Source organism: Apteryx rowi, unplaced genomic scaffold (assembly GCF_003343035.1).
Source record: "Apteryx rowi isolate R43461 unplaced genomic scaffold, aptRow1 scaffold_258, whole genome shotgun sequence".
In the NCBI taxonomy this organism is placed as follows: domain Eukaryota; kingdom Metazoa; phylum Chordata; class Aves; order Apterygiformes; family Apterygidae; genus Apteryx; species Apteryx rowi.
Window position 1 is genome coordinate 208782 of NW_020448952.1, and position 12432 is coordinate 221213.

The 12432-nt window shown below is 37.6% G+C and overlaps 2 protein-coding genes across 6 annotated transcripts in view; both read right to left on the minus strand.

Moving 5' to 3' along the window:
* The window catches only part of GPR88 (G protein-coupled receptor 88), a 6490-nt gene extending 4839 nt beyond the window's left edge, over positions 1-1651 (minus strand). Inside the window, exon 1 of the mRNA XM_026067340.1 lies at positions 9-1651. Coding sequence (XP_025923125.1) covers positions 9-934 — 926 coding nt within the window. The 5' untranslated portion in view covers positions 935-1651. The remainder of the gene's footprint in view (positions 1-8) is intronic.
* Positions 1652-8367: 6716 nt separating this feature from the next.
* CDC14A (cell division cycle 14A) overlaps positions 8368-12432 on the minus strand; it is a 64365-nt gene continuing 60300 nt past the window's right edge. For all 5 annotated transcript variants that reach the window (XM_026067327.1, XM_026067328.1, XM_026067326.1 and 2 more), the window contains one exon: positions 8368-8815. In XM_026067327.1, the coding sequence (XP_025923112.1) occupies positions 8786-8815 (30 nt within the window). In that variant the 3' untranslated portion in view covers positions 8368-8785. The remainder of the gene's footprint in view (positions 8816-12432) is intronic.

Sequence of the window (12432 nt, forward strand, 5' to 3'; positions counted from 1 at the left end):
GGCGGAACTCCTCGCTGCGCCACGTGTAGAGCAGCGGGTTGAGGGCCGAGAGGGAGCAGAGCAGCAGCCAGCTGGCGGCCTGCAGCGCGGGCGGCGCGGGCGGCAGGAAGAAGCCCAGCAGGCTCACCCACACCAAGGGCTGCGTGCCCAGCAGGAAGACGCAGCAGAGCAGCAGGACGGAGACGCTGCTGAGGCGGCGCTGGGCGCGGCGCGGCGGCGGCGGCGCGGCGGGGAAGGGCAGCTGGTGCAGCAGGTGGAAGTTGAGGACGCTGACGCGCTTGGCGCTGCCCCGCACCCGCCGCACGATGCCCAGGTAGCAGTGGAGCAGCAGCGCCGTCTGGCTGAGCACGGCCAGGGCCAGCAGCAGCGCGGTGTAGCGGGGGCCGCCGTCCGTCTGCCGGCCCGCGGGCGGCTGCTGGGCCGCGGCCGGGGCCCAGAGGCCGGGCAGCAGCAGCAGCAGGAGCAGCGCCAGCACCCAGGAGAGCCCGATCATGCAGCCCGTGTGCCTCCGCTGGTAGAGGGCCTGGTAGACGCTGGGCAGCTTGGTGATGAGCACGTACCTGTTGAAGGCCACCAGCAGGTGGGAGGCCAGGGAGACGGTGAGGCCGAGGCCCAGGAGCCCCCCGCGGAGCAGCCGGTACTCCGCCGAGCGGAGGGAAGAGGAGTTGGGAGGCAGCAGCCCCAGCACGGCCTCCTGGGGCATCCACAGGGCACAGACGCTCAGGTCGGCGGCGCAGCCGTTCACGATGAAGGCGTTGCTGGTTGTCTGCAGCTTCTTGAAGGAGAAGACCAAGTAGATGACCATCACATTGGATAAGGTCCCTGAGATAGCTAACGCCGCATAGAGCAGCGACAGGAGGATGCGGGTCCCAGAGGAGTCCTCCCAGAGCAGCAGCAGCGGCGAGCTGGCGCTCCAGGAAGAGGCGTTGGGCATCTCGCCGAATGCGGCTCAGTTTTGACTTCTCCCCGTAAATCCCATCCTCACCTGGGTCGGAAGATCCTGCTGCAGAAGTCCCCCGCCAAACACAAGGGAGAAGGTGCAGCTGATGGGCTCTAAGGCAGGTTTCAGTCGAACGAGCTGCTAGGTCCGGAAAATGCAGTTAGCAGTAAAGATCCAGCGAACAGCAGTGTCCAGGGCAGGTAGCTAGCAAGAGATCCCACAGGCTGTAGCTCGTGAAAGTGGGTCCATAGGATGCAGATAGCTGTTAGCAGACAGCAGCGGGATTGAGGATTTTGTAGCTGTGAAAATGCCAAAAGCGGCAGCACCTTGCAATCAGCAGCAGAAACGGCAGCAACTGATACAAAGCTTTGCAGTTTCTCCTGTGCCACGCTACGTACACTGTATATCATTCCAGGAAGATTCAGCCCTTCCACTCTTCATGAATTATTCAGCAGATTTTCAACTTGTTAAATCAAGAAGAAAAAAACCCCAAACCCTACCATGCTCCAGAAATACTGCAACTACACAGTCTGACTCTTCTCTTTGCCTTACCAGTTTCTTGGTTCTAACACATTTACACAGCAACTTTCATTTTCAGCAAGCTTTCAAACTAATACCAATTTCAGTCACTTGTCTCAAACACAATCCATTTACTGTAAAAACTCCTGTCCTAGATATTCACTTAAGCTGTTTTTTTGATCTTATTTTTGTTATTAGAAAGCATTCTATGCTTCTATAAACTTTTTAAAATTACTTTTAGAACTGGTCTGTAATAATGGTATGCTTTTCAAATTAAATCTCTTAGACATGATATACAGGTCCTTGGTAAGACTACTTATTTGAGGGAGCTGATCAGTCTGTATATTTTAAGTTTCTTCATATATTTATGAAGAAATGGCAATGGCAAATGAAATGAAAATTCATAATGTATTTCTCTGTCTTGGAGCTATCACTGGTCTTCACTGAACTCACAACTCTGGAGTCCTTACAATGCATGAGTAACACTGTGGACCTCTGACCAGGCTTTCAGGTGCAGGAATCTGACATAACTTCTGACGTCAGAAGTTCCACACGCTGTCACAAACAATTTTCCTAAAGCCTTTTGCCATATGCAGCTGGTGGTTAGCAGGAATAGCAGGGGAATGAGAAAAGGTACCTGGAGCTTTTTAATGTGGTGGATAGAGTAAGTGAACATGTGTAAGCATAGGAGCTAATCTGCACATGCTAAGAAAAAAACAAAACAAAACAAACACACAAAACTGTGCAAAAAGGACAAACAATATTTAGAAACCATCTTCTGAGAAATGCCAAGGCTCTGAATGGCAAAGCCCATTCAAACACAAACTCCCTTATAATACAGTGCAAGAGCCTGAGTTACTTGTCACTTCAGAAATACACTTCATTTCCTTTTGATGCTCAGCAGGTTCTGCCGCCCCCACCCTGCAGCACAGCAGTGAGCACAGTTGAATGTGACAAGTCTCCCCAGCGCCGCTTCTCCTTTTGCCAAGCTCATCTCACCAAGGTTGTTTACATAAAGCAGTGCTAAAATGGTTTAATTCATTAAATGCACTTACAGTAGTGCTCAGATAAGGTAATCTGCAACAATAATTAAACCCGCAAATTACTCAGATTAAAATTCAAAACACTAAAGGATCAAAAAGAACAGCCTCATCCTGCTTCTCCTTTTCTCCTTTTGTCTTTTTCTCTCCAAATTGCCAACCTGACTGTTCTGAGAGAAGATTTCTCATATTGCAATTATATTAAAAAAAAATCCCCTTCCCATATTCCCAGTGTATGACTCACTTAGCTTTCAGCACAAATAAAACATTTACTGAATATAGGAATCCCCTCCTAGCAGTACCTCCTGCTCAGCCAGAACTTTCTTTCACTAGTGACTTATGATCCTAAATCAATGCGCAAACACAATAGGATTTATTACTAGGTTCACTGTTTCCTAGCCATTCCATGCAAAGAGAACAAATATAAGGCTAGATGAACTTTAGATTACAAAAGAAAAGGGGTTGTCAGAAGAAGTCAGGTCCTCTTTATCTATTAGGTCAGCCATCTTGATTCACTTAACAGGTCAAACTATTTACATCTGAGAGCATCTAAAATGTGCAGAACCTGCACTTCTACAGTGTGCTCATGAGAGCACTCTTCATGGAGTCTTTACATACAAGGTCAGACAGACTCTCTTTATCGTGTTGGTACAAAAAGAGCTGAGACAGGCTGTATAATGCACATGAGAATTTCTTGAGTCTAGGGAATTCACCTATAGGGGGAGTCACCTTGCTACTTTGTGATCAGCTGGATGGGTGATCTGGAAGGAGCAGCCTCCTGAAGAGGAAGAGCCTACTTTTCCTCGCACTGAGGCACACACAGAGACTGGACAACATAAAAATAATTTCAGTCAAAGACCTGATATACCCCTTCACTTACAAAATTCAGTTGCCACCTGATATCAAACTACCTTGTCCCAGGTATGCCCATAAAGAAACAAACCCAAAGAGGTTAGCACGGGTTCATCTAAATTGAGCAGGTATCATACACCTAGCACAATTTGGATTTAGGTCAGAATATAGAACTGAAAACTCTTCATTGCTGAGGACAGCTTATCTTCTACCACCAAATGAAGAACAACTATCTTCCATCTGGATCTTTCTACAGTACTCAATCCTGTTGATCTACCGTCCCACCTGAAAGATGTGGGAAATGAATGGATGTCTATGTTAAAGTTATTTCAGACCTCTAGAGATGCATGCAGTGAATAACCACCAGAAAGTCCATCTGCACTACCACAGTCTCACGCAGTGCTCTCCAACAGCTAAATCTCAATAAAAGAGCATGCATATTAAAGCCTCAATATTAGTTACTTCTGTATCGTTAGCAAAAGTGCAACCTTGAAGACTGCACTGTGTTGCCTAGCAGCCAGAAGACATTGCCTTCTTAGATACATATATGATGAAGATCTGAGGTTAATGAGTTGGGAAAAACATACATAACTCAAATTTGAAGAGAATTCTGTAAAGACTAAACTCCTCTTCCAGCAACTCTATTTTCTGTTTAAAAGCAGCTATGGTACCATTTCACTATAGCAATTAAATAAGCTATATAGGAAACAACAAAGCTCTCTGAACACAACATTAAATGAGTAGGCATGAGGCTACAAGGAGCCACTAGCAATTATAATCATTAGAAAACAATTCATTACAAAGCTATTGCCAGTGACTGGAGTTCAAGATTTTCTGCTTCACAGGTAGAAGGGTTATAATGGGTAGTATTTGTTTAGATTTGTTAGTTTAAACAACATTCAAATTAAACTAAATTGTTAACAGAATGAAAGCAGCTCCTAAAACAAGTTAAAAAAAAAAAAAGAAAAAAGAGGCTATTTCTTTCTGGATAAGAGAAAGAAGTTACTTTACCTGGAGCAGTACTGTAGTTTTTGAGAAACATTTTTCCTGGAATATATTCTTGCTGCACAAGGGCAAGTATGAAATAACTGAAATGGGAAAGGACTGTAGGAGACCATTTACTCCTTACCTGGTTCTGACTGGGGAGACATACTCAGGAATAAATTATTCATCTCCTATTCATGATTAGGTGGGGCACATCTCATTCAAATTGCTGCTTGCATGTTTGTAGATTCTGTAAGTGAAACATCAGTGAAAATCAAACATTTCAAAAAGGATATGCCAATTCAGTTCAAACTGTCTCCTCATGTAGATGGTAGCTTTTTTTCCACAAAATGTATTAACTTGCTCTGTGGAAGAGATAACAGAGGACAAGCATGACATGCATGGAAGATTCTCACTTTATTAAGAACAGAGACACCTTAGGCTTGTGCAACATGAAGTTACTGTCACTAGCTCCCGAGATGGCAGAGCTGCTCATTAACAACTTCAGTTATCACCTGTTGGAAAAGAATCAGCATGACAGGAAATCCTGCATCGCTATCCTGCTCGAGTTGAATGTGGGTGTCAGTAAGTACACAGATAAAAGGGAATCAGTGAAGCCTTTCTAAGAGTCCCACACCAAAATTTATTATTATATCCCTTACTCTGGACAAGATTCAATAAGAAACTGAGTAAAAACACTGGTTTCTCTCAAAAACATTCCAAAAAAGGAACTCTGATCAATTAGTTTTGCAGAGAGGTTAAGAGAGAAACTGCTTTTACATGTGGATTACATGTGGGCTACAGAAGTAATCAATCTCACCTAATAAGGAATTACCTGTGTATTCACCAAAGATATATTTAGATGTAAGGTATTTTTAGATACAGTCGATCTTATGATGCTAAAAAATGAAAATACCAAAATATGTTCAGAAGTAATTACAGTTACAATCTAAATTCATTAAGGTAATGGAATTAACTTATGTCATTGGATTATTTTGCTACAAAATAGCACATCTTATTTGACAGAAAGGCTCATATTTGTAATTGACAGGACAATCAATCCAAATATGGATTCATTACAAGCATGATTATCTATGGTCTTTTTTAATTAATTAGATTGCTCATATGCTTTAGGTTAAGGATATACAAAAGTCATTTACTTGACAAGGCCCTTAATTACTGTATTTCTTTCCTGCTGCGCTTTACAATGCAGAGCTAATCAAGTGTCAACCTTTTGAGGCCTCTCATTGTTTAGTTGTCAGTAGAGACCGTTATTACAGAAGCTAAAATCTTCTTCTTTCTGCAGTATTATAATTCAAAAATATTCTCTAAATTTGTAATATCTGATTGAAAAGCTTCATAAACTATACTTTAAAGTGAGATGATTAAGAGTTTCATAAGTCATTAGCCATGGAATTGCAGGCCTAGAGACCTCTAGGTTTATCTCGTCCATCCATTCATGTTTAATCAAACCTATTTTTAAAAATCTCACGTGCTACAGCTTGTTCTCACATAACAAGGGAAAATATATTTATGAAGCAACAAAAAAGGTAAAGTTCAAGGATGAGTGACCAGAAGACAAAACAAAATTCATGGTATTTCTTAAAAGCTAGAAGATTCTAAAGACACGAGTACCTTCCTGAGCTTTAACTGTCCACAAACTCTTTCCATGATGGTACTGACTATATTTATCATGCATTTTTTAAAAACCCAGAAAATCCATTATGCATTAGCTGGCACTTACTACATTTTTATCATAGTGAATCCATATAAGTAAGTCTAAAAGAAGAGGGGAACAGGGAACAAGACTGTTGCTTTCAACATATTAGAGAGATTTTTAAGCTGTTTTTGCTCTATACTTATACACATCCAAATCAGCATCCATTAACTGAACAAGCCTTTTACTGTGCTATTGGAATAGACCAACACTGGAGTTTAGACTATTTCTGCAACTTCTGTTCTAGTCCTAGTTTTGCCATTCCTTTAGAGTGGCTATGCAACAGTTATATACACCATCCACATCATTATAAAAGAAAAATAATATTGCAGTCCAGACTGATCTGACAGGAATTTTAAGTATTGTAGAAAAATAATCATGCAGCACAACAAATTTGCTGAAAATACAGCCAAGTGAAACCACGTTAGAACCATTTGTGGCTAGTTTTTAAAAATCAAAGGAACTCTTCATTTAAGAAAGGATAAGAAGCTAAATGAAAACATGATCTTTCAGATTCTCATGGACAAAGACCCTGCTGTTAGCAGGACTAAATAAAACTGCTGCATGTGCACAAGAGACAAGGTATATTACACCTTTAACAAGGGTCCCCCTGTCCAAGAAAATTCAGATAGATTTTAAATTATGGTATCTGGAAGTGTAACACATTATAATACTGCCAACTTTGATTAAATAGGTGAGACTTCATGCTATACAAAGCAAATAAGAATCTTAGCTAAAAAGACTAGTTATAAAAGATAAACTTTTCTTTGGAAACATTTCATCTTATTCATAAATACTTTATAAGCTTTAGTAGAAATAAGGTGTTTTGAAGAGCTGCTTTTGTTTGATGTAAATTAATACGATTAGATCTTTAACATCAACATAAGATCTGAGTAAGAAAGGCCAAGAAACAAGACAGGAATCTGGATGATATATGCATTTTATTATCAATTAGCTGTGTGTATATATATATATATATGCATGTATCTACATTTCAAAATAAAACAGTATTTATTTTATTAAGGAAAACTATTTATAACAAAATACACAACAAAATTCTTTGTAGAAGGTAGAATTACCTTACCATTAACCTATAATTCATATACAGTATCTCGTATATATATGCACACACATATGCTACTTAGTGTGTGTATATGTTACATATACACAGTTGTGATAAAGTACAGTATTGCATGTAAATTTTATTCAGTGATTTACATAGCTGCTCTCAGTATTGCTTACTACCACTTTCAGCGCAACTTTCCATGGCAATTATGACCTGAACTTTTTCTGAAATGAAACGCCATTTTATCTTAACTTCAGTCGCAGAGCAAATGCACGTCATTCACAGGTCTTCAGGAACAAAGACTGACAATTCAACCAAATTTTATTTTCAGGTTTCTGTAAAAATTTTGGCAAAACTTATGGGTAACAGTTCTCTTGTTTTTGCCTTCTGAATTATAGTGACAAATCAAGTTATCACAGCTGTTTAAAAAATTTTGCTGACTCTGCACTTGTGGAGTTCTGAAAGATGAGCAGGTGATCTCTAGCCCTTCACTGCAACACTTTTTCTCAGAATTTCATCTCTAATTGAGCCCAGTTAAACTATGTGTTGAAGAGCATCTTTACTACTGCCAAAACTGTTCTATGATACAGATTACATCACGATTAGCTATACGGTTAAAAATATTCAAATTAAAGAACAGGTTTTTGAAGTGTCCAGTTGAAAAGTGAAAATATTTAATACACTTCTACATTAATTTTTCATATGCTTTGCTAATGAAACTGAAGACATCCTGCCAAATCTAGCTTACAAACACATAAGTATGCAACTCTACCAAATTCACTGTCCATATACATTCTTACCAAGTTTAAATTTGGTCTTCCTTTATTGGTGCAGTATATATTGCACAGCAAGTTTTTACATTCTGCATTGAAAAGAAAAAGTTAAAATAAATACTTTAAGACAAATTAAGGAAAGTGTTAATTGCATAAAAGAATCATCAGCTAAATTACTTTCTCTTTGCAATGGACGATGTAAATTACATTACATCTCAACAAATATTTTCCATTTTCCTTATGAGACATCAGCAGCTGAAAGTGGAAAGCGGACTATGTATCAAGTGCTTTCAGTTGATCATATAGTAAATAGTCTCCCACTAGTTAGCCTTCCATTAAGCTACCACAAGACCAACTAGTGAAAAAGTAATTACACTAGGCTTTAAGCAATAACAATGGGCCCATAAGACAGAAAAATCTTCTTGCTCATAAAAACAGCTTTTCATCTTTTCTAGATAAACACCTAAAACTTCATTAAAATACACATTTTGGTAACAAAGAACTGAAGAACACTAAAATATATTCTAATTTTTACATAATTATATATATTGTTTATCAAAATAGTCTCTTAATACATACATATTTTAACACTGTACACAAGTTATAAATGTATTAAACTCATTAGAAATATCTTTGAGTTGTCTCAGCATTAAAATTTTAAATCTGTATATAACACAGGGTAGTAATCTCCATAAATTCAGCTTCAGTGCATCTGTAGTCATTAACAAGAAATTTCTGGCTGTTAAGAAGTCTCATCTTGGTGCTGAAGATTTTAATATATCTTGGATTGAAGACTCCTCCTCTGAACGAGCAGTTTCTTTCCTTTAGTTCTTCTCCTTCACGATGGACTTAGATTTTTAAGAGCTCAACAGGTTTCACCGAAGCAGCAAGGCTTTAGTACTGAACATATTCAGACTGAAGGGACTGTGCAGGGGAGAAACAGAAACTGATTAAAACTCACAGAGGTGGTCAGACTTGGACAGAATACACATTTTGCACTCAAACATAAGGAGCAGAGAAAGAACAGGCAGAAGAAAAATAAATTGAGAGAGTTGGTGGAGGGGGGAAAAATTTGATAATCTGTGTGCATATGTAAAATGCAGCAAAATACAAGTAACTCAAAAACTGGATACAGTAAAGTCCATCAGCTTTTCTGTATCTTCACTTTTCCAAATGAAAGTCTAGAGATTCTTGAAAGTTTTACAAATCCTTTAAAACAACACAGATAATACCAAAGCCTTAACAATGTGTTGGGAAAACATATGATTGCAATTATTGTATTGTAATTGATTGTAATTGAATTGCTTTCATTTCTCTTGAACAAAAAGAATGAAAGTGCTAGTATAAGAATACAGCATACTTTACATGTTGATTCAGATAATGACACAGGAAACATGTACGGTATAGCTAATCATTGAAGAAAAATGACAGCACAATTATGCACATGAAAAAATTTAGGGATAGTTACTAAGAATAAGAAAACAGAGATGGAAGTGAAACTGTTACTGCCAATGGTTCATCTGGGTTAGCAAGGAAAGTAAGTGTAGTTAAGAGTAAGGCATAATCTTTTCTACTGTATTTATGTGCATTTCTGATTCTACCACAATCTGTTTTATAATAAAAAAAATTATCAGTTTAAAAAGACAGCATCCAGCCATCTTATTTCCTCCTACACAGATGTGTTCAGTGACAGCTTTTATGACAGCAGTTTTGTAGTTCATGAGGATTCATAAATGTTTACAAATTTTAAATGATGTCATTTTGATGAATAAGAGCAGTCTTATCTGAAGGCTCCTTGTTGTACAAGAATGTCTTAAAAACAAATAGCAAACAACAACAAAAGCATCAAACCATATTAAAAAAATAACATCAATTCAGTAGGATTAGAGAGAACTACTAGAGAACATGAAATCTAAGGTAGCTCAGAACCATGAATTCCTCTCTTCCATTCTCCCGCTATCCCTCACTTGTCAGTATAGAAATACTCTATGGCACTCATTACCAAACCGAAGAGCACTGCATAATAAACATATAACCCTTTAGACCTCTAACTAGTATCACCAAAAAATATTTTTTTCCTAAACATTGAGGCATATACCTAGATACAATTCTCAAGATGTCTTTAAATGCGTTTTTCACATCTTGAAGGTCTGAAAACATCTGAGTATTCTTTCCTAGGTTAAGAAAGAAGTGCTGTCAGAATATAAAGAATTGAGTACTATTCACTAAAATAGTCTTTAGTACTGAATGGATTCAACAGGAAGGCAGTCATTTAATATAAAATAGTTTACTGTAAAACTAAACAGTTGCAAGAAAGTCTTTAATTATTTTTGTTTCATTATAGGCTCAGAATCACCATCGAATATACGATAAGGTACGGCTATTTTCCTCCACTCTGTTCTCTAGTCATTCTGGATTATTAGCTTTGTTGAGAGCACTTGTCAAGCTGTTTATTACAAGTGTAAGAGTGAGACAGAAGGAATATTCCCTTTATCAATTCATTAACGAGCACTTGAAATTTCTGCTCTCTTAAATGACCCTCAAGGCTTTCTCTTTTTCAGAAGTGTATTTTAACAATTATAATGATTGTTTTACTAGCTAAAACAGTCTTTGAAATGGATCCTTGAAAACTGAATTCCAAGTAAAGTTGATTAATAAACATTAAAAGAATGCATGAAATTTCATGATATACGCTGATATGATTTACAATATTAGATTACTTTCCAAGCTTGGACAGATGAAAGAGGACCAGAAAGCACTGTACACTTTTGGTGCTCTCAGATTCAGGTGGCATTAGCTGGTAATGAACTATAAACAGCAACCCTTTATTTAGCAGGCAGTAGTAACCAAGAATTCTACATCACAATTTAAATATTGTTACATTCTGGAATTTAAACTAAAGTTATTGAAATTATTAGAAATCCTTAGTCTTCTCACAGGATGAAGTATACAAATATGGAAGAAAAATTAATGGCAATGTATAAAAAGAACAAATATCCATGCAGCAGCACAGATTGGCTGAAAACATCAGATAGCTCATTTTGTTAATTTGTTACAGATGGGTAGGTTTTTTGTTTTTTGATAAACATATGTTTTACAATATTTCCACCCTAACCCTAGTCAGCTGAATGGTTGCAAAGGATACGGACTAATTTTTCAATTGTGAAAAATTAAAGCTGGGGTGGGTTTTTCTGGCTTCTGCATTTAAACAATTTGTCTCTTTGGACAACGCAGAAAGGTGTAAGAGCACAAAGAGCTTTTTTCAAAGCCTGTACCTGTTTATCTCAGATAGAGGGGTTTCCTACTTTTCACATTTACATTTCTAGCTCCTATTTGTGGTGACTCAAAGTATGACTTGCTGTTCTGAGTACTTTATTAAAAACAAATACCCCAAATCTCCTTCAGAGTCACATGCTAATATTCAACAAAACCTTAATTTAAATACAGGAAAAAATTAAAAGAAATATAAAACAAAACCAACTGCTCAATTATCATGATAAGAGAATAAAAACAGTTAATTAAGGAAAATCTCTATTTGCAAACCTACAGTGATTCTATGCAATGTCAAGCATGGCATTTTATACCCAAATATTAGACATCTAAGCTAACAGCTAAGAACTAGATAGTTTTGCTACAATCAATGATATCTTTCTAATCAAGTGCATGTTGAAGTGATTGAATAGATGAGTATCTTTTTTCTTATAGAGCAGGAGGCACCAATAGACTCCTGGAAGAGAAAACAAGCCACAGATCCATTTAGGTGCTTGACCTGAAGGCACATGCATTAACTTCAGGACCAACACAGCTGCAAGTTAACTTTTAAAAGGCACAACCCTACAGGATAGAGTGTTTGTTATCTGTTAGGACTTGAACATGCACTTTTTCCAGATAATAGCAAAATTCTAATGGTATGTCATGATTTTTAGACTCAAACTCTCATCTTTACTTACAAAGAATTTAAATTTTTTGACTGTGCATCAACTCTCCCAAAACATACATTGCAACAAGAATTTTGCAGCAGGCGAGAATTACTCTGAATACATAATAATGACTAAAATAAATCAGGATTTTTTTAAGTATCAAATTTTAATAACTTGGTTATATTTTAACAAAACTGTTGACTACATATTCTGACAACTGATATGCAAAAATGCATAATGGAGGAAACTTATACTGGCTATTCATTTGAAATTATTTGTATATATAAATTACAAATACGCGCTATCCTTAGAGTTAGATTTATAGATCAGTAAGAGACACTAGTTTGCCCCCCGCCCCCCCCCTTTTTTTTTGGCAAAGGCAGTATTGTATTCACTAATGTTAAGTTCCTATTAAGAAAAACTATCCTAGAGGTATAAAGACCATGTATGCGAATTTAAAAATACTGTTATACGACTTAATTTTTTGAAAATTTTCCATCTTGCCAGTTTCCATGACAGCTACAGAAGCAGAAAGTAACTCATCTTAAAACTACATAGATACATACTTTTCAGTAAAAATATTTTTAAAGTGCTATTTAGATTTATAACTATTGCAAAAGT